Raw genomic sequence first — 24,556 nt, forward strand, 5'->3', positions numbered from 1 at the left:
TCAGCAAAGCTCAGCAGGTGGGACAGGTCAAGGTTGAAGGGGACAGGCAGCAGATGGCCCCCAAGGGTGGGCAGCCCCAGCTGTGTCGGCAGGGGAACGCTGCCTGCTCTCCTGTGCCTGATCTGCCTTTGCCGGCCTCATTAGCAAAGCTGGGGAAGCCCAAATCTCGCAGTAGCAAGAGGAAACACTGAGGATGCTCCAGGTAGCAGCGAGGCAGCCCTGGGGGGGGCTTAGCCCTGACCCTGGGGAAGAAATGAAGGGAGCCATAAAGGGACGGAGTGGCAAAGGACCGAGGGACAAAAACAGTTAAGAAGGAGAAAATGTGAGTGTAAATAACTGTAAGGAATAAAACTCAGGAAGGAAAGGGACAGAGAACCTAGAGGAGGGGCCCCGCACATTCCTGAGCCTGAGCTGGGGACTGCAGGCGCGTCCAGATCTGCCGTTAGAGCTGACGATTGCCCAACGCAGCCCAGGGGGCTGAGTCAGGGCTGGGCGCTGGCTGCACCAGGAAGGGCGCTGGCTGTAGGGTGAAGCTCATAACCGCCCCAGCTCCTGCTTTGCTACATTGCACCGCGGCCGTGCCGAGGACCGAGCCCCCTCCTCGCACCCCAGCCATGGTGAGTGAGCCAGGACCCCGGGATGGGGAGGGAGAGCCGGCTCCGTAAGGGCAGGAGGGCGATGGCAGAGGAGCGTTTCCCGCAAGTGGCCCCAGAGCTGAAGGCGAGATGCGCTTTGGCACGGGAAAGAGCAGACGGTGCCAAGGGCTGAGCTGAATCTCTGCCGGGGATGGGGCCTGGCGCGGGAAGAGGGTGCAGAGCTAGAGAGGGAGGGCAGAGGGTCCCTGCAGTTGTGGGGGACCAGGGGGTGGCATTTGTGTTGTTCCCCCCCACCCCCTTCCCTCCCCTCTCCTCCCCTCTCCTCCCCTCTCCTCCTTTTTCCCACCGATGCTTCCGATGCCCATCACCGGACTCGTGGCTGCAGCTCTGCCTCCACCGTCCCGTCCGTCCCCCCCCCCCCCCCCCCCCCCCTGGGGGGGTGGGGGGGGGGGGTGGTGGGGGGGGGGGGGGGCACCTCCTGACGGTAGAAGCAACTCAGCTCCTCTCACGTTAACCAAAAAAGGCTGAACTGAGCCTCAGGCAGGGCAGGATGTGGCAGGGAGGCCCCAGGACGCTGAGGTTAGGCAGGGAAGGGCGGACTCCTCCCAGCACTCCCTGCACTGCCCTTCCCCAAAGACTGGAGCCACGGGGAGGGGAAAGAGCCCCACATCCCCCCCACCTCCCTCACCTTGCCCTGTCTATCCCCGCTGGAGAAGCCCATAGGCCAGGCCAGCTCCATCCCTGCCCAGGGGCAGTAGTCTGGGGAGCCAACTCTGCTCGCATTTTTCTCTTATGACTCAGAATTTCTCCTCCGTCCAGACAGGGCAGGGGGATGGAAAGGGGGGAGGCAGGCTTATCTTTCCAAAAAAGCAACTCCAGCCAAGCCGTGCTGGAGAGCATGGAAAAAACTAGCACGTCGCTGTGGTTGCAACGCAAGCTCTTCCCAGTCCGGGACACGCCTCCGATGGGAACTGACATGTCCCCAGGGGATTTTCCATGAACCACTCCCCAGTCCTCTGGGTCCTTCCCCCACCGCAGTGCTGTGCCAAGGCATCAGAGAAACTGATACCAAAGAAAAATGCAGCTGGACAGGTTGGGCATAGGAGACTCCTCCAGGAAAGCAATCGCAGGAGGCCCCCCTCAGCCCAGCCTTCCTCCAGAAATAGGGTCAGGTTGCTCTTCGGCAAGCCCAGAGCTCCCCGCAACGCTGGCCTGAACTTGCCCTTGCTCCTGCAGCCCACCGAGACAGAACGCTGCATCGAGTCCCTGCTGGCCGTCTTCCAGCGGTACGCAGGGCGCGAAGGGGACAACTGCACGCTCTCCAAGAGGGAGTTCCTGGCCTTCATGAACACTGAGCTGGCTGCCTTCACGAAGGTAAGCAAAATCCGGGCCAAGAGAGTCTCCCGTAGCGTGCGCTTCAGCCCCTAGGACAGCAACTAAAGCCTCCGCCCCCACGAGCGCCGTGGGGTGGGCAAGGGGAAGAGCTGGCTCCCACCAGAAGCCAGAGCGTGGCCTGACGAGAGCTGGCCTGACTGAATTCTGCCTCCCTCTGCCAATCCCTCTCCACTGGTGATGAACTCGGCAGCTGCAGTTCCATACCTGGGGCAGGGGGGGGGGTTCGGCGAGGGGCACGTCTGCCTCGAGGCAGACATCGATTCCCATCTCTTTGGTCTTTTGCAGAATCAGAAGGACCCAGGTGTCGTGGACAGGATGATGAAGAAACTCGATTTGAATAGTGACGGGCAGCTAGACTTCCAGGAGTTCCTGAACCTTATCGGGGGCATTGCGGTGGCCTGCCACGATACCCTGGTTGTTAAGACCCCTCGCCCCTAGCCCTGGCTGCTGCGTCTCCCCCGCCACTGTGAACATTCCTCGAACAAGACCGATGCAAAGCTGGAAGCAGTGCCCTTAAGACGGGCCATCCCCATTCTTCATTTTTATGTACAAAATAAAAGGTTTAAAATCCTAGTGGAAGGCATGGTTTTATTTCAGCATCGTGAGTGAGGAGGAAGCGCTAGGAAAGTAGTCCAGGCACAGAGGGAGCAGGATCTCTAGGCCCTACCCTCTGCTTCTCCGCTGATGCGAGAACATGCATGTTCTCCTCCTTGTCACCGCCAGAAACTACGATCCGCCTGGCTTTGGAAATCCTCCGGCCTGTTAAGTACCACGGGGAAAGGCACAGTAATACTAAAGGGTACAACTACACAAGGTAAAGGCAAAGACAGAAGCATTACCAGTAAGGATAATTTGAGCACTAGCAACAGCAATTACTCACTAATAATTAGCGGAAGCAGCCCCTACTGGCACGATAAATTATTTCAGGACTACAGCCTCCATTTTCTGGAAACTTCAAAACCCTCCAAGTCTGGTAGCTTAAGAGTGCAAAAGGCGAGGGGGGAGAAGGTGAAAAGAGGAAACGAAAGCTAATCTCTCTTCCATCTCCGTAAGACCAACTGAGCTACAAAACAGGAAGATCAAGATGGTCAATTTACTTTATTCATGAGAGAAGCTGATTATTTTGAGAAACGTTGCTAGCACAACAAAACAAAAAGTCAACACTAGCACTTGGATGCTGAGCGGCTCTCTTGCCACTTCCGAGGGGAGCAGAGCCGCCCCTGAGCAGGGACAGGCTCTGCGCTGGCCCGGGTTCCAGACAGTGCCGCATTCCCGCGAGAGGCAGGCTCGGCTCTTCCTGCTGCCCAAGCTGCAGCAGGGTCTTCGAGCTCTTCTTTCAGGAGCCCAACATTAAAGGACGTAAAGGGCAGTTGCTGCCTCTCAAGCAGCTTCTACCGAGTGCACTGTGTGGTAACCAGGGCCCAGCAAGAGCCACCCTTTACGCTCTGGGAAAGATTTGCCTTGAGACAATGGTACATAGAAACTTCGCATCAGCTGGATCTGGAAACAGAAGCGCAAGTTGCCACTACTTGGAAGCAGCTAAGAGTCTCACTACAGCATTCCTGGGTGGGGAAGAGCAGGTAAGACACAGCACAGGCACGGCTACGGTAAAGAGACTAGACTAGAAGCTGGAATGGTGGGAGGTGAAAGTTTCCACGCTGTGCTGTGAAACGGGACCATTTCCCTCCGATCTCACACCTCCCTGGGACAGGCACGCCCTAGCGGAACTGGAGCGGGCTGATGCGCAGCCCGATGACATCTTTGCCGATCTCTGTCACCTGAGGAATAAAAGGGAGATGATCAATGCTTAAAAGCGACTCAACAGCCCAACTAGAGCCTAGACGGTTCTCGAGAACGCACGCTGCCGATCGCTGCAATGTCAGTCCCCAAAGGTAGCATTTAAACTACACAGTATTTCACGGTTCCCAAACTGTTCCGCCTCACATGCCAAGTCCTCCGACATCCAACTTGACCCACAACCCACGCCAAGTCAGTTTAGGGGGAGCGTGGGGAGAGCTGCTGAAGGGGATTCTCAAGGGAAACATCACGGGCTAGGAGCAGGTGGTAACAGACGTCGAGACTCCCTTACTGTAGTGACGCGGCAGATCTGCCCATGGAACTCGGGGCAGTAGCAGGCTCCACTGAGCGGACACTTCTCCACGGGTTTGCCACGATAAATGGGTCGGTAAGAGGCGGCACAGATGTCAAAGGGGTTGTGCATGTCATAGTTGAGCTGGTAGGTGTCAGTGGGATTCTTCTCACACGCTGACAAGATCTTGCGAGTCTGCAAAAAGCAACCACATTGACCAGAGGGGCAGCTAGGAAGCAGTCCAAACAGGGTCTGCCGCAGCAGATATTTCTGCCCGTGCACCTCACAGACATACCTGCTGGGCCACCTCAGGCTTCGGACCCAGCTCCAGCAGCCGACGGGCAAAAGTAGCAGCTGTCTTGAAGTTTTTGAGTTTGAAAAAGAGGTTGAGAGCAGTACGCAGCACCAAGATCATGTGGACGGGCTGCAGGTTGGAGTGGGTGAAATAGGCAGCCATCTGCATTAGGGAGAAGGAGGGAAAGTAGGGATACAATCACTACCAACCACGCGAAAAACTGGATGCCCTGAAAACGCTGCAAGAAACCCCTCCCAGGAAATCACTGCCACATCTACTTTAAAGGAGGAAATGGCAGAATTCAGGATTCCCAATGCCTTTTTAAACCCAAAGGCTACTTCCCCCTCATCTCCCTCACGGTGAGGAAATTCAGTTTCTGTACCTCGCAGATTCGCTTCTGCTGCTCCAGGGTCTCTTTGGGCAGCTTCTTCCGTTCAATCTCCATCGAGAGTCCTACAATATACTCCCGGCAAATGGCTATCAGCTGCTGGGCCTTTCAGAGAGGGAGACAGTCAGGATTCGGCCTCCTGCACCACGGGCGTGCAGACAACGGACAGAAGAGTCTGCCACTCACCTCAGCAATCTCCTGCTTGTTGTCCACCACCAGCAAGGGCACGCTGAGCAAGATGGAGCGGAACTTCTCCACGGCCTCCTCAAACTTGCCAGCCGTAGTGAGCTGGTAGCACAGCTGCAGGCGCTGGATCAGGTCGTTGAGTTTCAGTCCAACGGCAGGGAGGGCATTCTTCAAGCCGGCTTCTTTCCTGGGGGCACCAAAGAGGGGGTGGGGGTACAAACAGGACCACTGCAGAGGCCAACAAGAACACACACATTGTCAGCTCAACTGCAACTTGTCAGAAATGTTTTGACCAAGGGCCACGCTGGGTTTTTTTGCCATTAGCTTAGCACAAAAGACATCTGTGCTTCCATAATTCTGCCACCCACAATGCCCAGCTCTCTGCGTTAGCACAGGCTGGGAAGTCTGGCTCATTTTTCTACAGCGGCTTCCAGGCACCACTGTAAAAACACACCTGTGGTTCTCTAGATGCCTCAGACCAGCTTTGTCAGAGGCAGAGCATCAGTGCTAGAAAACACAGCGTCCCAGCTGCCTTACCCTGGTTTTAGTCTCTAAAGAAAATGAAAGCAGTTCTCTAACATCTTCACATCTAACAGCAGGCAGCAGAAAAATCCCACTAAAGACAGAATGCTCCCTATTTATATCCAGCAAACAGGAAGGCTCCTCCCTTCACAACAGGAGGAGGAGACGTTTCTGGCTACAACTGTCAAGGAGGTGGGAGGCATATGGCACAAGGGAAAGAGCACAGAAAAGGAGCTAGCCCGATTGCTTACCAGTTGCGATGTGGGTATCCATACATGGTAGGGAGACATGGCAGGGCTTGGTAGGTCGTACGGCCACGGGCATAGGTCTGCAGGAACAGCTGCTTGTAGGGTCCAAAGTTTGTTACTCCTACCTGGTCATGGAGGAGCTGAAAGAGACACATTGATCTGCTGAGAAAAAGTTGTCCAGGGCTGTACAAAGGCCGCACAGACATCAGTCAGGCTCACAGTGCCTCTTATTTTATACCCAGAGAAAACAATGCGCTAAATGATTCACAAAAGGACGCAAAACGAAGCTTCAGACTGGATCAGAGACAAAAAGACACGGGGACAAGGGCATGCTCTTTTCCCTAGAAACTCCAGGGCAAACTTACTCTCATTGCTGTCTCAAAGGAGCCTGCCAGAACGTGGTCAACAGGAAGCTGAGAATTGTTACACCACACCTGCAAGAATGGAAGGGAAACATATACAAGAGGAATTGTGTATATGCACGCATTTGTCTTACCCACCCTCATCACCCCTAACTCCCCTTACCAAAGTTCCTATGCTGTGCCCACAGGTGAGTGTTAACAAGAAGGACCGACCCCAGAAAAAGAAGCGCCAAAGCAGAAAGTTTCTGAGAAAGACAATCAAAGACTTGTGCCACTACCTGAGCTGGGCTGGTGCCCTTGGTGGGTGGCACAAAGAATCCATCTTCTGCTGCTCCTGCTGGACCAGGAGGAACATCCTGGGGACACACACAGAGCAGTGATCAGTGTGGAAGTTTCCGGCACCCAGATGAAATCAGAGCTGGCCACAGCTGTGGTGACCAAGTCTCTGAAGAAGCCCAGAACACATTTCCCCCCCCAGCACCATCACAAGCTGTCACTGCCTTCCCAAGTAACTACAAGTGGGCTGCTTCAGAAGCCTCCCGGAAGCCTCCTACCAGTTCAGGGGGAAGATCCAAATCTTCTTCGACTTCCCATCCACCTCCTTCTTCCTGTCCTTTACCTAGACCTTCCTCTCCAAAGCCCTCTCCAGCATCCACAAAGCCATCTGCATGGAGGGGGCAGGGGGGAAATAGTCAGAGCTCTTACACAGGCACACACTTACACTTCTGCAAGAAAAACTCTTGGATTCACACACCTTCATCCAGCTGCAACTCTGCATCTTCTCCCCAGCCTTCGGTGCCAACAGTGTCGATATCAATATCAGCAGCCAAGGCACCCCCTTTGCCTACAAAAAGGGTGGGATCCTTCATTTATTCATCTCTGAGCGGGTCAGGTGTTAAGCAAAGAATTACGTTAGGCCAGCACCCTCCCCTCCAATTCTCAAGTCCCATCTTGTGCTAAAAGGCCAAAAATTTGAGAGATTTGCCGAAGATGGTGTAAATGCCAAGCTGGATTCCAACCTCTGCTAGTAACACACAAATCTGAGGTTAACAGCAACAGTTCAGGAGCCACGGAGACAAATACCTCCATTCTGCATATCCCAGCTTAATGCAACTTTCCAAGTACAAAGCAATACCTTTGCTAGCAATTGTTCCTTCGAAGAACCCCTTGGAGACAGTCAGCAATGGCCAGTTGGTATCCAGAGGCATGACAGGAGCAGGAGGCTGCAGCAGCTTTGCATTGTGATCAATGTCTGGAATCTGAGCAGAGAGGAGCAGAAAACAGTCAAAGGCCACATAAGAAAAATCCCATTCTTTGACCTACCCGCCTCCAAGCGGCACAGACACTCTCAGGCCTGGTAAGCGGTGATTGGGATGGAGATGGTTCCTCCCTCCCAGAAAGGAGGTGCCTAGCCAGTCACACTAACACCAGATCCCACTGTCATCTTCTTCCCAAACTCTAGAGCTCTTCTAATGAAGTAGGAAGCATTAGTCAGTTTGCTAACCGTTTCCTTTTCAGGATCAAATGTTTCCTTCAGGCTTTCAGCTTCCTCATCCAGGCCATGAGTTGCAGCCGTGAGATAGGCCAGGGACTCTGAAATGAGATGTAACTAACATGAGTGCGTGTTCTTCATTGCCTAGAGAAAGAAAACTTCTCACACCAGCACGCATGGCCACACTGTCACAAAGGAAGGATTAGCAGCATACCAAGGTGTGGAATCACGCCTTTAGGGGTGTCACTGGATTCAGAACTAGAATGTGCAGGCCACGACTGACCATTTGAATACGCTCTACAGTTGATTCAGGTCTCCTGGATGATATTTGAGCTCTTGGGTTACTTTCTGCTCATCTGATTCAGTTTCTCAGGTAAGGGATTACGCTGATCTGCCTCCAAAAATTACTGTTCATCCCAACAACCTCTCCAGCTTCTCTCCAGCCCACAGAGACGTATGTTAGTCTGGTATTACTCACTTTGCCCACAGTTCTTCAGGATCCTCACTCTCTCTGCCACGTCTCCTAGATACAAGGCATTCTGGTAGTGGCCACTCATATCTTTACGGATCTCAGCTAAACCAAAAGAAAAAAAAAGTCACAATAGCTTTGCTGTTCTTGGCCTCCACTGTGATGCTGCTCATTCCCTGTGGGAATGACACTCAGACCCTCTTATCTCATTCCTCTTTGCCATCACCCCGGCACTCACCTATCTTCATCATCTTCCGAAGCTTCTCCAGATTGCCAGTGATGAGATAGAGGAAGGAGAGCCTATCGAAGTTCTTGGTGCGCTGGTAGCACATCTCCACAATCTGGTGATTTCCCTGCAGCAACGCCACTTCTCCCAGTTTCTCCCAGCAATTCTTGTCATCCAGAGCTTTGGCTGCTTCCAGAGCAATCTAACAAGAGAATTAATGTGGTTACAAAGGCTTTGCAGAAAGCAGTTTTCTCTGCGGGCTTCTGTTGATAATGCCCGTGATGGAAAGCACAGGATTACAAGGCTCACTGCACCAAATCATGCCCGCAGCTGAAGGCCTGCACCTTCGAAAGGCTGCTGTCATCTTCAACTCTATCACTCTCAACTAATACTTCTTCTTCCCAATACTCCTCCTCCTCGCAGCAAAAAGTAAGGTTTGCATGCAATGCCCCAAAGGACGTGCCTTTCTCACAGCACCACCTGCCCACCTCACCTCGATGTTGCCACACTCCAGCGCCAGGCTGAAACGGGTCTTCTCATCCTTGACAAAGTGCAGGGCCACCTCTGGGTAGCCCTTTTTCTGCAGGTAGGCAATGATGGACTGGCCCACAAGCTTAGCATTCCTCACCATGTGCAGCACCTGCAAGGAAAAGGCCCAGGCACTGAAGCTGTCAACAACTTCCCTTTACCCTCCGGTATAGGTCAAGGAAGAGCACAGGGTTTCTCATGTCTCCTCACCTCATCATACTTTCTGTTGATCAATGCCAGCTTGAATTTGAATTCTGTGGGATCAATGGTGAGGACCCTGGGGCGGCACTCTCTGTCCAGGCAGTACACGTTGTTCCCCTTCACGCGGGTAACGTAGATAGGCAGGTCCAGGGTGCGGATAATTCCATGATCCCTGTGCCAACACACAGCACACGCGTGACATGCATGCCAACGCAACCTATCAGTATGACTACATTCCCTATCTCAAAGAAGGCTCAACACTCTGTATGTTATTTTAGCTTGCGTTATAAAAGCAAGCCCCAGTCAGATGAACAGTGCAGCCATCCAGCCCAGCGATAAAATACCAGTGCACAGGCTAAGCAACCAAACATGAGTATTTAGCTCTAGCTGTCTTTAGGTACGTCCATGCTGTAATAGAAGTGTCGTTTCACAAGCACCAGTTTTGGTGTCTCCCAAAAAGAACCCCATGGTAGTCTGCACGAGGCCTGCCAGCTCAAGGACGCAGTGCACAACTCCCAGACTCACCCTGTGGTGACAGCGTATTTGATGTGATTGCTGGTGGTATAGATGAAAACACCACTTTCATCCCAGGCGCCGCTCTTGACACGGATGTTTTCATGGATGTTACACAGTGATTCCAGCTTTCTGTTGCAGATCATGATGGCTGGGGAGGAAAGCCAAAAAGAAGTAAGGCTAGGGAACCCTCTACTGTTAAACATCTGCCTCTGAATTATGGCTTCTCTCTTCCATTGTCCCAGCAACAGGAACTATATTCAGTGTCAGACACTAAGGAGATGATGGCAACCACAACTAAACTGTCACCATCTGCCTTTGTTTTATGAAAGAGATTAGCTGGATCATTTTGAGGAGTACAAGAAGTGCCCTGTTTTACAAGCTTACCGAAAGGTTTTGCTGAAGAGACAAAGTGGCAGGACCCGCACTGTGAACGTCTTCAGCTGCCCCTCCACTGCTAGCCATGGCACTCAATGGTTTCTCTAGCAGGCCGTGCTAGCAGGGACTCTGCTCCCAACCAAGGAAGGAGCTAGTGTGCGCTAGGATCCAGGTGAAACACTGCGCCCCCCCCCCACCGCTTACCATGCTTAGCCAGCAGAGCTACATGGGACATGTCAGCCGACCAGATGACGTATTTCACCTTGGAGATCTTCACCGAGGCCAGGGTTCTGGGAAAGCACAGCACTGACATCAGAGAGTTGAACAATACCCCTCCGCAGCAAGCTCCATATGATAACTACCAGTGCCCAACACCCTGAACCCAATTTGCAGATGCTCTGAAGCCCCTTTTTGCCATTCTGGACCTATAAAATCATGAGGCAGAACTGAGTGTCTCTGCAGTCCAGTACAGCAAAACAAACCTCTCTCCATATCTGTGCAATAACAAGTATATTTCAGTGACAACTGACTTCAAAACCTACATTTCTGACAGGTTTTTAGGGATACATTTAACAGAACGAGGGAAATAAGGTATTTCCGAGCAGCATTCGCATTGTTTAATTTACTTCTAACTTTCCCAACAATACTAGAAAGACAAAGGCATACAAATAAGGGAATGAGGCAAGTTCTGGGACATCAGCAATCAACATACACCGTATCTATCTGCAGATAATCCAGAACCTTCTCAAGCCTACAAAGACGGCCAAAAGCACCAACTCCTTGCCTGTTTCTTTGTGACTAGCAACGTGTATACCAGCACAAACATGCTGCCAAAAGACCATTTTGAGCAGATATAAAACCTACGGGACAAGACATCAAGCAAGCTTAGCTTGACTGAGTTTGGGTTTTTTGATTTCTCTCCACTTTTATAGCACCCGATTCTGCAGTCACAGGATTTACAAGGGTATGGCACACATCTCCCTGTGATCAATGGCACGGTGCCTGCAACATAAATTGCACCTTGGCTATGTTTACACTCTGCTCTTCGTAACAGTTGTTAGCCGTGGTTTGGATCAGTCTGACGCAGCCTGCAGCTGATGCTAAATTCTGGAGTGCATTAATAGCTATTACTCGTCCCCAGAGGGCACACGCCAGCAGGATTACAATATTAAAACTTCTCCCGGCAGACTGGATCTTACCGCTTCTGCTGCACGTCAAAGAGGGTGATGGAGTCTGCATCTCTCAGTAACAGGTTCCCTGTGCCAGCATAGAAAATCTCATCACAGTTCGGCACCTGCACCTTCTTCGTGATCTCGTTCTTCAGGTTTTTGATTAGGATCTGCCATTTGATGAGAGGAAACGTAACAGCACAGGACAGTTAGGTAGATTCTACAAAGAAATTGAGGATTATTTTAACTCAGAATTTTTGTATAGCTGAACCTCGGTGACAAGAGGCCAAAATAAGAGCTGCAGCCTTTCTCGAAGCAGGATCGGACTTTACCCTGCTAGAAAACCCAACCACAAGTTTACCAGGGTGCAGACACAGTGTATTCTTTCTTTTCAGCCCCACTGCTGTTATTACTAGCTGGCTGATACAGTTTGCAAGCCCCCTCTGCAATGAGTATATGAACTAAGTAAGTATTAGGGAAAAGTGAGAGAGAACACAGTGTGGACAGAAAAAGGAAATGAGGAAGTTGAGAGGGGAGAACGGCAAGTGGAGAAGGGGAAGGCAGGGAGGAGTAACAGAACAGGCATGAAATAAACTTGAATTTACTAAGCCAAAAAACACCTTGAATTTAAGGAAAAAAAAGAAAAAGAAAAAAAAAAGAAAAAAGAAGAAAAAAGAAAAAAAAAGAAAAAAAAGAAGAAAAAAGAAAAAAAAAGAAAAAAAAGAAGAAAAAAGAAAAAAGAAGAAAAAAGAAAAAAAAAAGAAAAAAAAAAGAAAAAAGAAAAAAAAGAAGAAAAAAGAAAAAAGAAAAAAAAGAAGAAAAAAGAAAAAAAAGAAGAAAAAAGAAAAAAAAGAAGAAAAAAGAAGAAAAAAGAAAAAAAAAGAAAAAAAAAAAAAAAAGAAAAAAGAAGAAAAAAGAAGAAAAAAGAAAAAAAAAAAAAAAAAAAGAAAAAAAAAGAAAAAAAAAGAAAAAAGAAGAAAAAAGAAAAAAGAAAAAAGAAAAAAGAAGAAAAAAGAAAAAAAAAAAAAAAAAAAAGAAGAAAAAAGAAGAAAAAAGAAAAAAGAAGAAAAAAGAAAAAAGAAGAAAAAAGAAGAAAAAAGAAGAAAAAAGAAAAAAAAAGAAAAAAGAAAAAAAAGAAGAAAAAAGAAGAAAAAAGAAAAAAGAAGAAAAAAGAAGAAAAAAGAAGAAAAAAGAAGAAAAAAGAAGAAAAAAGAAAAAAGAAGAAAAAAGAAAAAAAAGAAGAAAAAAAAAGAAAAAACCCAATATCCTGCATAGGGCAAAGAGCAAGACTTTTCTTCCCCTTCACATCAAGTAAATTCAAGCCAGGAAAACTTTCCATGACTGTCTTTCCCCCTTCTTTCTCCTATTGCACTCCACAAGTGACAACAAAGAGCTTTATTAAAAATCTAACCTGTATTTTCACCATTTCCCCATTACTTTCATGCTATGAAAGTGACCTGGGTGGCTTCACAGTCCTGTTCTGGTCAGCTTTCATTCCTGAACTCGCCCGCTGTAGCAGGCTTCCAACAACTGAGCTAAGATTTACTGTCAAAGATATTAAATAATATTTCAACTCATTACATTTTCACTGTATTATATTTCTTCGTGTACGTCTGCAGCCCGCTCTCTACTGACAATGCTTTGCCAGTCTACTTGGATCTCCAATAATTCTGTTAACCCAATCTCCCTGCTTTCCATCTGCATGCTTCCAAATGACAACACACCCCGTTAAAAAGATGACCCTATTAAGCTTGTCCCCTTACCGAATGCATGCGATCCAGGACTGCAAAGCGGTTACGAGCTACCCACACAGCTGTTAGCCCGGAGGAACGTTTCCCTTCAGGGGCTAGGGAGAGCAAAACGCAGGCAGTGAATAAAACCTCTGGCAGGCTCTTACGGCAACCCATTAGTCAGTCTTGTTTGATCCCATCTTGGCTGTTGTAGCTGCTTCCTACTAGTTCATGTTTAACCTGAGGCTATTCACAAGACTCATTTCCTCCCCCGATGTCCTTTCAGATCGCAGCGTGGCCAGCGCCAGCCCTTCTCTCCAGCCAAGGCACAAGACAAGTGGCTGCCTGTACCGCCAACGCCACTGCTTGGCTCTGAAGCGGGCCATCCTGGGCGACAGCACCGTCTGTCAAGCTAACGAGCAGAGCCTTGTTGGCCAAACGAACTGAGCAGCGAGGGTCCCGGCTTCAATGTAAGCCCCCCTCTCTCTCCCCCCTGCAAACTGATATAACGAGCTGGAGGAGAAAGGCTGCACTCTCCCCAGCACGCAGCTGTTCTCCCAGTTTTAAAATGCTAATACAAACACAGCACTCTGCATGTCAGACAGCACAGAAAGAACAGTACCGCAGGATGCGCTTCAGATGCGGAGAAGGCTTTTTGCAGCAGCAGAAGGGAACAGAGAAGCGAAGCGAGAGAGCTGCTGCTGTTTTGGTAAAATAAAATTTTCTTTAGTTCTCAGCCCCTTTTCTCACCAGTCCTGCTGCTCGACACGAGCGTTTTTGGAGGCTCACGCACTAGACCAAGTGCTGTTTCACCAAGCACAGTGCCATTTGTGGCAGATGTACATCCTAACAAATGATGATTTAAACCCGACTGCCTCGCCCCTCAGCCCTCATTTACCACCCAACACAAGAAAGACTTGTCTGAATTCAATTCCCAGCTCCGCTCAGGGTTTTCTGATGGCAACTTCACCCGTTTTTCTGAATCTCCACAACTCGGCATTTTTACTGGCTTTAAGTCTTTAACACTGACCGTAGGTCAGGCAGAAAACGATTGAAATATATTACCCAGAAGACTGCTAAAGAGCAATAAGAAAGCTTAGCTTGCCTTGTAGGTCAGGTAAATAAGCTGAAGGACATGAGGATGACAACTCCAAGGCACATGTTAAATACCTACATTATAGTCCTGGGTCTATAGGTTGCATATATAGCAGCTTGTTGGAGAAGATACTTATCAACCAGCAGAATTTTAATGCATTTTCCAGAATAGCATAAAAGTGCGTGGTTGTCACGAGGCCTAGACATTCCTTTCTCTAGAAGAAGAATAACCCCTTTCCTCATTTAAAGGGTAACAAGCTGGGCATCCCCAGACAAGTCAGCTTTGAACATCTCAAACTAAATATTTGAAATATATTCAGTAACATTTAATCTATATAAACTTACTAAAAAGCTCCCTTTCTCTTTCTCTCTCCAAATACACCTGCTGACTGTACTCAGCAAAGAAATCTTCCCTTCATTTGACCCGCAGAAATCAATAAATCTGTGAGCAAGTGAGCTGGGTTCCAGTCTAACTCATTCATCACTCCCACTCATTTCAAAATCTTTACTGCCGTGATGACAGAGGCAGGAGGAACCAGCTGGAGTTTCAGATCCCAAATGGAATTCATAGTTAGGAGAAAGAACTTTTTTTTTTTTCCTAAATCATGTTTTGACTTGTAAATTGCACAAAATTGATCTGGAATTTGCCGAGAGGAAGAATGACTACTGGCACCCTGGCACTGTCACTTTTATAGCCACTCTTCAGAGTATAAAACCTCTTAGAACAAAACATATCTGGTTAAAATCCATCTCTGTTGACAAGCCAGGAAGGCTGCCTGCTGCGTCGAAAGGGAAAACGGAAAGTTCCTAATAACAAAATTATAAAATATATATTTGTAGCAGTAAAAGTTTGGGATGAACATGAATTTTTCAAGTCAGTGTAGTGTGATATAGTGAGCAGGAAGCCTGCCAAATGATGTGTGCTGCAGGGGCACTGGGAAACACAGAGAAAGAGTCCAACAAGAGAGGCTTAGAGAAATGAAGCTTTTTTATATATAACACACACACACAGCTGGAGAGCGGAGGAGGGGACAGCTACACAGTAATAAACACTCACAAGGATTAACGTGAAATAAGAAATGCCTACCGTCCGGATTCTGGGAGTCTGCATCCTTGGGAATGGTGTATAGGTCATAAGTACTGTTCTCTAAGTTGCTGGCTCTCTGCAGAGAGGGGGAAAAACCCATTTTGAGATAGGATTTCACAGAACCGACATTCACAGCCTCACGGAAAGTTCTTTAGCACATTATGCAGCAAAACTGACTTACTGTGCAGAGAAGGACAGCGTTCTCAGCTGGGTTGTATGACATGTTGAACACAGGGAACTTGGAACCACTGAAGAAGAGTCACGAAGAAAAGAGAAAGTTAGAGTGGACTAAGATTATTTCTACCACAGTCACCTTCCGATAAACGCTCTTCATTTTCTGAAATATACCGAGTACCAGAAAAGCTCAGTTTCGATGAATTTCCTGAATCAAAACCACTTGGAAACACTGTAAAAACATCAGCATTTCATAAATGAAAGAGCTGGCATTCCAGTTTGAAATTACTTCAAACTTAAAACTTGTTAAAAAAAAAAAATTGTATCTATACACAGATAAAAATTGACCTAAAAAACTTCTTGTAGGCTTTGTAAGTTCACGTGACAGAAAAGTCAGCTGAAACTGAGGTATGTGAATACAAGAATACGACCTATCTGTAAGCGACAAACTTAACAAGGGATGCAGGATACTGGCAACACCTCCTGTAACATGATGAGCACCCATCTCCTACCTTCGCAGCTGCATGACAGCAACATCTTTTGAACTGTTGAAATCAAGCTGGCGGAGGAAACGGTCCTTCACATAATACAGCATGTTCCCGTGCACAGCATAAGCAGGCCTCTCACGCTCCAGTTTGAACACAATCATGCCACCGTCATGGCCTGAGAAAAGGCATGGGAGAATTCAAACATGTGAATTAAATCCTGTGGTTTTTTCTCATTATGAAGATGACACTACCAAGCCCTTCAAACCAAGAGAGAGCCAGCAAAAATCATAACCAACGGCTGCCAGCCACGTCTGCTACTCCTCAGCCTGACTGAATTAACTGATTCCACTTCCTTCCCAAGGGCCCACCCTCCTTTAGGTTTCCTAATAAATCTAAGGTCTGACACTCTTCCAGAAACACTTTGCCTCGCTGTCACACATTTCTTTAAGCATTAATAGTCCAGCGTGGGTTCCCATAGGATCTGTCCCATCCCTTCTTAGCCTTAGAGCATTTCGCTAGTTAATGCAGAGGCTATCTTGTTCTAGCTTTGAACTGCAGCTGATACAATGAGACTGTGTTCCACTCACAGCTCTCAGATGCTGCAGGAAGTTAAATAAGGATCTTTTCCCTACAATACATTTAATAAAAGCATCTGCAAGTCAGTGTGTTCTGCAAAAGCTGCTAAAGAAAAGCAAATCCTATATGGAATACATTTTCTCTTCACAACAACCTGTCAAGACACTGAATGGGTCCTTTTTTTACCTGCAGCAAAGAGGTTGAGGTTGGGATGAGCAGCCAATACCCAGAAGCGATCGTGATCACGCCGAAAGGTCTGGACACCCGTGCTAAATGTGCAACAGAAGGAATAAGGAATATAAACAAAATGGAAACCTTGGTGTAAACTTCAGTTTCCAAAATGAAGATCCTAAGCTTTGCCATACAGACCATCTCTAGCATTCAGCACGAGGAGTCCACTGAGAGTTCAAAACACCGTATTCAAAGCCTTCTGTCAAATAATATATTCTCATTTAACATATTTTCAGCAGCAGTATCACTGGACAAGTCAGCCCTCTTCCGCTTGGTTTCGGACAATTACAAGCCCTGCTCTTAACATGTAGTCTCAAAGGGACAGAGAATGTGAAAAACATGACTTCTCACTCATGAATTATCAAACACTAGCACTGACGTTTTAAGAACTGCTAGTGTTCAGTTTCTCTAAGAATAACTGTAGATCTTTCATATGTATAAAAACTTTCATAAGACTGAGTCAGATGCTTGACAAGCACTAACCGTTTAGACATATCCCAGACACGGATGCTCTTGTCTTCTGAATTGCTGAGGATTAGTTCCTGCCGCGGGTGAAAGACAGCGCACGAGACGTTGTTGTAATGCCCCCGGCAAGTGTCAACCTCCCAGGCCTTCGATTCTAACCAGAAGTGGAAGAGAATGAGGAAAATAACATTTAAACAGGTTAAGCTCTGCCATAGCAGAAGCACATCAAGCACTTTATTATAAAGCGAACTGCATCAGCCACTAGTTACTATACCATTCTCTGCAATTTACGTTTATGATCTCTCTCTAACCACTAGCACAGCTCACCTAAGAGAAACAGATAAGTCAGATTACTAAAGAGGTGCTAAGAATTGTATGTAGTTTAGCTGGACTGAGCTGACAAAAGCACAACCATTCCGGATGGAGGGCTTCTGGTTCTCGAATCATCTCTCTTTCTTATTCCATCGGTGCATATTCAAAAAAACTTCAGGGTCAAGCTTTTCTAGTCCTACAAGCTTCTGCTCAGCAGTGTGTGCAAATCAAAAGAAGCTAGAAGTGTTTGCTAGAGAATTGAGCTCTCCTCAAATTGCAAAAGCCAATGCTGCTTGGGATTATTTACCACTCTATCACACAGACATGTTTGCAAAGTGTAAATTACCTCCAGGTTCAGCCTACGGATGTTCAAACATAAATTTCAACTCTTAACCCCCTTCTCCCTGTGGGCTCCCCCTGGAGAATCCTCTTACCGTTCATCCGCCAGATCTTCACTTGCCGATCATCAGCTCCCGACACAATAAGTGGCATTGTAGGGTGGAAGGCAGCCCAGTTCACCCCACGATCATGGCCCTACAGGCAAAAAGAAAACAGTCTTCAAGTGAAGCAACTTGGTGACTGAATGGAATGGGCAAAGGAAGGACGAAGCAACAAAGCCTGCAGACAGGCTTGCCGAGACACAGCTTTCACTATTTTTGTTCACCATGCTGCTCAGACCGAATGCTCACAGACAGTAAGATCGTAGATGCCCGCAATAATAAGCTTTGCGGATACCGTTCTTCACCAGTAGAGCAAAGCTGAAGCTCGGCAGCAGAGCAGCACCACTCCCTAGCTTTAACAAGCCGTTACAGAAGACTGTCTCTACCATAATCTCCTCTGTTGCTTCCAGTAGCACAAGGTAATAACATCTGCTATTTAACTGAGCTTTTGGCTCTACAGAGAAAACCGTATCTGTTTGGTTACAGTGCAAACACCTCCAGATTTCAGATTTTAAACTCAGAAAAAGTAATGCCATAATCTACAAGAGCAAATAACTCTATAGAGCTGAGTCAGGTATTTCAACTCTTTTCTCCTCTGCTATTTTTCTCGGCTTTTAGAGGATCATCTGTGTCACAGAGATTTCATTAAATAAATCTGAAAAGGCTGTACTGCACACACACATTGACACTGTACCTCAAGAACGTGCTTCACAACCGCATCTGTTGTCCCAAACAAATCCACCCCCGTTATTCCCCTGACATCCGATTCCACAGCTCCAGGGGACAGGTTCTTCTTCCTTAGGCCTTGTGGAACAAAGAGGAAGGAGAAGCAGGGGCGGAGGAAGCAAAAATTGTATTATCAAGACCATGTTTCTAATTTAACAACAAGTTGAGCGCTCTCCTGTGCTGTTTACACATGTCTTCAGGTGGAAACTGGGAACCTGAAAGAGGGTGGGAAGCATCCAGGACTCCCTTCCACTTCCTCCAAAAGTGCAAGCTCAGATTAGACATACCAAAAGGAAAGTCTGCAATGCAGCAAATCGTACGAAGGATCACCTCAGCTCACTGGGACGCAGACAGCGGCACCTCAGCAAAGGACTGACACATTCCAATTTCTCCCCCTCTCACCCCTTTGCTAATCTGAGCTTGCACCTTTCAGGGGACTTTCACCCATGCCACTTGGTTACGGATTTGGACAATCTGCCTAGGCACAAAATATTTTCAGGAGCTAAAGCTATATGAAATAAAGCCTGTTCCCGCTTCTGAAGAAAACTAAGTCATCCCAGTTAAAACAGACCTTTATCCCCAAGCCTTCATCAAAACCCAACGGAACACAGTAGGGAAACTGAGAGTCGAAAAAAGCTTCTCCTCCAACAGCGCACAGGGAAAAGACTGTACATATAACACTCTAAAACAAAACTTGGAAAACATGCTTTTCTATTTAAAAGTACTCGGCCCAAGGATGCTACCATGAAATTTATCAAGGATAAGAAAAAACTGTCTAGGATAAAAGCAGAATTGCACTGGTATGGATGCCAACGGAGAGGGAAGTGTAAGAAGAAAATAAAGAATACTGAAGACAAAAATTATTATTTGCAATTCTGATTCCCAAACTCCTCATGGATTAACAGCTCAACACCTCCCCAACCTCTCTGGCAAAGATAGTCTAATGAAACCAACGTGTTAAGCGGTGTCTCACAGCAAAGCACAAATGCTCAGCGCACCAAGTGAGGTACACATACAGACGGTCCGGTTAACGGTGAAGGATTTGAATGGCTGAGCAGATCCTTCTACAAAGCTGACACAAAGTACCCCAGAAAGGAGGAATAAAACATACATAATCCAAGAAAGATGAGTGAAGAAACACAAGACTTTTGGACGAGAAAATACCTGAGCCTTTGACAAGCCAGTGAAACAGGACTGGGACACAAGTGGAAAATTTCTGGCATAACTGCACAAATCGAGAGGAAAGGCAGGACACTCACAGAACACACCAGCCTCCTGCATTGCTCTGGGGAGGGAGCAGGGACAGAAAAGGGACTTGTAGCAGAAAGGCAGATATTAGACATTCTGAGGACTGCTGTTAAAAAAAAAAAAACTGAAAAGGAGACTCAGCTCAACATGCGCACGAGCAGTCAGGAGAACAGGTATTAAAGTAACCAGAGTAGAGGGGCAACATGCTAACTGTGAATGACAAGTTGCAAGTTAGGAGAGAAGTAAGAAGACAGACGGTCCTTTGCAAATTCTTTTGCTCTATTCTCTTCTTCAATGGAAACTAAAGAGGGCTCTTGGGTAGACCCTTTCGTTGCCGGGCTCAGGTTCCCTCCTGTCCCTGTAATCCATCCACACTCAGTGGGCAATCAGAAAAGTGCAGTGGAGGCTGAAGTTGTACCGAAGGTTTCGCCAGCCATCAACATACGCCCACCGAGGGTGCTCAGGGAGAGGCAGTCTAGGTCTACAGATGCTATCTGGGGACCCTCAGCTCAGGTCCTCCCAGTCCCAGGGCTTCTCAACATCGCCAGCCCAAACCCTCAGGTGATCCTCACTTAAGCTGGTCATCCAGATTGACTAAGAAGAGCTCTGACAGAACAAGGAAGTTTCCTGCCAAGCATCAGACGTCGACATTTGCCAACCATGAGTAAGGTTAAACAGGAGTTGGTGTGTGATGTTAGAGCACACACAAAAGCACTCTGATCAGGGTAAGACCACTAACTCCCTCCTCGGGGGTTAATACTTGCAAAGAGACAGAGAAAAACAGATGATTATTTTGTAGTTTCTGCAAGTTAATATTAGCGTCATGAGCAAGGACATCATTCCACAGCACAGGTGAATAATCCAACACAAATGTTCATGCATTTTAATATATATATATATATATATAAAAACAAGCTTATTCTGACTGCATTCACACAGTCTCTCTCAGGAGCAGGAAACAGACCCTTTAACCTTGAGCATACTTGTTTTGCATTGAAGATCCTTTATCAGCAGGTTTCAAACCAAGGAGCACTACCTGTATAGGAATTCAAAACAGGACCATCTTCGCATTCTGGTGCCCAGTCCGGGTCGCGCTCCTCATCCCTCACGCTCTCTCCTGAGGCTGACAGTTTTGGGAGGAGGATTTTGGAATGTGACCTTTAAACTCATTTAACTGAGGGCATCAAAGAACCAGTGCTCATAATCCCAAAACCTGCTGAAAAAACTTCCCACTGAAGCCAGCAGAAGCTGCAAGTTAACAGCAGCACTCGGAAATGGAGTTAAAGCTCAACACCAAACGATGTTCCCTATGACTAGGATTATGTGCACAACAGACATCAGACAAAATGGGGAAATAACCCTGCCCAGGAGACTGCTAGAGCCCGAACAGAGTCCTGATGAGGACCCAAGTCATTTTGGGGAAAAACTGGAGAGTGGAATTGTTTTTTGAATCCGTTTCTCAGCTCTGTAGGTTTTTCCACACACTAGTATTCTCGCAGTGTCGTGTCTGACTGGAACGACAGCTGAGTCAATAATTCAGCATGTCTCTAAAACCCCTCATCACATATCAGCTCAGAAAAAAAGGTCTGTACCATCTCCAAACCAATTTGGCAGCTGGAACTCTGCTGAGAGAGAGTGTTTGCGGGAGAACGCAGCAGCAAAGCTTACTGGCAGAATAGTTGTTAAACTCCCCATGCTGGCAGTACAGAGAGGGGGACAGGTTTTAAATAACCAGGATATCCTGTCCCCAGCCCCTACTGTTGACACAGCTGGCCATGTCTGAGCGTGTACTACAAATAACGCAGCGTGCCCAACCAAAACTGCAATGGCGAGAGCGGCAGGTCGGATGAAGTCTGTCTACAGAATAGTTTATGTTGTAACACCACCAGTACTGCCCCCGCCTGCCTCCCACCAGTCCCTTATCTCCACGTAATATTTTATTTCTAGCTTTTCATTGAGGGATCATATTTCATTCCATTAAGTCACCTTGTGGCCTCGGTATAACTAACGAATAGCTAAGATATCAGCAAAGCACTTTGGAGTTTTGACTTGCAACTCCTGCTCTGATCTTTAGGCCACGCTTCATTTTATGAAACAGTCAAGCAGACTGAAAAAGTTGAAAGAATTCTTAATAATATTAACTTCCACCACCCACAACTAGGCTACCGAAAAAAACCACCAACCCCAAAAATCCAAAACCCTACCCTTTCTGCAATCCAGACAGAGGCCTTTTTATCTTTCCCTCGGAACGAATGACTTATTGCTGCCTCCAACAGTTTTTCAAGGGGCTAAAGGTGATCCAGAACTTTCTAAAATCCTCCTACAAGGCCGGCACATCTGATCAGCTGACAACACCACGTCCCTTCTGACAGCAATACTCGTTGCCTATATGGGCTATAAAATCAGACTGGGAGATTAGGTTGCAGAATCTCCGTCTTTAGAGGTTTTTTTGGCTGCACAAAGCTACAGCTCACCTCATCCACTTGTCGCAGAAGACTCGCTTCAAGCGAAAGGGTGAACTAGATGACGCCCAGAGGTCCCTTCCAGCCAACACCCTACGACTTCATGGAAACTGAGGGGAATGGGGTCCTGTCAATAGCGAATTTTCCGCCCGAGGCTCCTGCAGTCAACAGGCTGCTCTTCCCGCTCTCAGATCCGAACCCCTCTTTCCTGCCTCACTTGGCTTTCAGCAATTGCAGTTTTGAAGTGGGCTTTGCCACTGGGTACCCCCTTGATCTGGGCAGCTCACCAGAAATATCCCAAACGCGCACAGTCTGATCCAAGCTGGCTGACACTACCAGGTCCTCAGAGGGGTGAAACTGGGCACACATCACATAGTGGTTGTGTCCTGTCAGCACGCTACAACAAAAAGGACAGAAAATACCGTTTAAACATAAGATGCATTAATACACATTCCAATTTGCACCAGGAGCAATAAGCTCAGTCGTGGGAAGGATGATGAGGAATACAGGATTGCTAAACGCTACTCTTCAAGAGTTAGCATGACTGAACACTGAGCGCGTCTGTTCTTACGGAGAGCATTCAAGGGTCGACTTTCCAATATCAATAACGTCACAGGCTTCAGCACTGACACGTATTATTTTAACCTCAAATAATTTTCAACCAAACATCTTGCGGATTTATGAATACAAGTCTAGGGGCATCAGAATAAACGAGCAAAAGACAAGACTGACAGAAATATTCATAACTGATCAGCTCTCTCTGCCGGTTCTACTCCTTCAATTAAGCACAGCTTCCACTTGAAAACAACAGATGAAGACAGCTCGCCCTAAAACCGTGCAGTTATTTTTTAAAGCAACCATTGATTTTACCAAACACAAGTTCTGGACTGCCAGTTCCAAACCCGAATGGTCTGATCATCAGAAGCACTCAAGATCCAGGGATATTCCTAAAAAGACAAAGTATTCTGTATACGAAACAACACACACCCCAGACATTCCCTCCCCGCACAGTATTTTCCAACTGCCCCCAGGAATGACCCTTTTTAAATCTTATTTAAGATCTCAGAGGCAGAATTTATACCTCTTACACCTCTACAGAAGGCCACCGTATCTGGAGCGCCCTTATACCAGCAAGTCCAGCACGATTTCTTTAGCAAAGATTCCCATCCAGGGAAGCAAAAGACAGATTCCCTTTCACGCACAAAGGGAGCAGGCACCCATCACTGGGGCAAGTACCAGAGGAGCTTACGTGGTGGAAGAAGGTAGTGCGAATATAATCCAAGTGCCCGAGCAGAGTGAAGAGGCAACGGCGCAACTTGTAATTCCAGACCTGCACAACACAGAAGCAGAACAACGACAGTACGTGCCACCGCCTGCTAAATTTTCTGTGCGCATTCTCACATTTCAGTTCACCTACAAGCCTCTCCCTTCCATTTTAAAACGTGTTTCTAATGCAAGCTACTACAAAGAGACTTCAACTCGCTGCAGTTAACTCTAATGCCTCTGCAACAGGAGAATCGCAATTCCCAAACACTGTTTCCCACCCACCCACACTCTTTCGCATCTTTTAACCGGTTTCTTTGCACGTTCCCTTCCCTGGACGATGCCTTTTAGAGAACAAGAGCTAAAGGGGTAAAATTTTACCTTTATTTTGTAATCATCACCTCCAGAAACAAACAGAGGCTGCTGTTTGTGGAAATCAATACCTCGAACGGGTCCTACAAATAAGAAGAGCAGGTTGGACACAGCAAGACAGCTGACAGCTTGTACCACTACAGTTTGCATTCCTCCTCGCTCCTCTTGCTAGGAGCTTCAAAGCAACGATAGAGTGTCACCTAACAGCCTGAGATCCCATTCCCAAACCCGCTCCCCTCCGTCAAGCTGCCTGCAGCAACCCACCACAAAACATCCAGGCCCTTCGGATCTGTTTTTACAGGTCCGTTTCCACACCAGAAGCAAAACTACTACCCCGCTTTCTGCACGTGCGAGCAAAGTTCGGGGCCAGCAAACCAGCCACAAAGAAACACAGGCTGGAATAGAGAGAGGATCTGAAGTCACACAGGCAGGAACCTCAGCAAGGCTTCAGCAGAGCCTCCCTTCCTCCTCTCGCACCCCAGACTTCCTCCACAAGCAGGTCCCAGCGCCTCCCCCCGGCACACTGACCGTCGTGCTCATCGAATTTGTCGATGAGGGTGCACATCCGATAATCCCACAGCTGGATGACGCCATTGTGCAGGCTGGTGAGGATCCACGGCCGCTTGGGGTGAAAGCTGAGCCCTGCCGAGGCACGGAGAGACGTGACGGCGAGGCCTCCGCGCACCTGGGAGCCCAGAGGCCCGGAGCAGCCCCGGGGGAGCCGTGTCCGTCCTCCCCCCGAGGGACCCCGGGCGCGGGCGGGAGCTCCCGGCACGACCTCCCCGGGTCGCCAGGGGCTCCCAGCACAACCCGAGCCCGGTCCCGCCGTT

At 47.8% G+C, this 24,556-nt stretch overlaps 2 protein-coding genes across 2 annotated transcripts; one reads left to right on the forward strand and one right to left on the reverse strand.

Moving 5' to 3' along the window:
• Positions 1–472: 472 nt before the first annotated feature.
• Positions 473–2,564, forward strand: S100A11 (S100 calcium binding protein A11). The gene is made up of 3 exons (XM_009273270.2): positions 473–617; positions 1,833–1,970; positions 2,277–2,564. The coding sequence occupies exons 1-3, from the start codon at positions 615–617 to the stop codon at positions 2,427–2,429; spliced, it is 294 nt and encodes a 97-aa protein (XP_009271545.1). The 5' UTR covers positions 473–614; the 3' UTR covers positions 2,430–2,564.
• COPA (coatomer protein complex subunit alpha) lies at positions 2,560–24,364 on the reverse strand. Its single transcript, XM_009273269.2, has 32 exons — positions 24,255–24,364; positions 23,736–23,809; positions 23,341–23,421; positions 22,962–23,038; positions 22,379–22,488; positions 18,350–18,459; positions 17,650–17,749; positions 16,922–17,057; positions 16,394–16,476; positions 15,656–15,806; positions 15,151–15,217; positions 14,970–15,045; positions 12,821–12,903; positions 11,088–11,227; positions 10,093–10,178; positions 9,523–9,661; positions 9,007–9,169; positions 8,762–8,908; positions 8,281–8,470; positions 8,052–8,147; positions 7,586–7,674; positions 7,217–7,340; positions 6,836–6,925; positions 6,636–6,745; positions 6,360–6,437; positions 6,085–6,153; positions 5,723–5,859; positions 4,950–5,136; positions 4,758–4,868; positions 4,376–4,537; positions 4,081–4,275; positions 2,560–3,769 (listed from the first exon to the last, which is right to left on the reverse strand). Exons 1-32 carry the CDS (start codon positions 24,289–24,291, stop codon positions 3,710–3,712), a joined length of 3,558 nt encoding a protein of 1,185 aa, XP_009271544.1. The 5' UTR covers positions 24,292–24,364; the 3' UTR covers positions 2,560–3,709.
• Positions 24,365–24,556: the final 192 nt, after the last annotated feature.

Source organism: Aptenodytes forsteri, unplaced genomic scaffold (assembly GCF_000699145.1).
Source record: "Aptenodytes forsteri isolate BGI_AS27 unplaced genomic scaffold, ASM69914v1 Scaffold847, whole genome shotgun sequence".
In the NCBI taxonomy this organism is placed as follows: domain Eukaryota; kingdom Metazoa; phylum Chordata; class Aves; order Sphenisciformes; family Spheniscidae; genus Aptenodytes; species Aptenodytes forsteri.

Excerpts from the sequence above, each read along its gene's own strand:
- S100A11 (XM_009273270.2), top strand. Across the intron at positions 1,971-2,276 it reads AGCTGGCTGCCTTCACGAAG|AATCAGAAGGACCCAGGTGT; the intron begins GTAAGCAAAATC and ends GGTCTTTTGCAG.
- COPA (XM_009273269.2), bottom strand. The coding sequence starts at position 24,291 with ATGTGCACCCTCATCGACAAATTCGATGAGCACGACG. Across the intron at positions 10,179-11,087 it reads TTTGACGTGCAGCAGAAGCG|AACCCTGGCCTCGGTGAAGA; the intron begins GTAAGATCCAGT and ends GTGCTTTCCCAG. Across the intron at positions 4,276-4,375 it reads AGCCTGAGGTGGCCCAGCAG|ACTCGCAAGATCTTGTCAGC; the intron begins GTATGTCTGTGA and ends TGCTTTTTGCAG.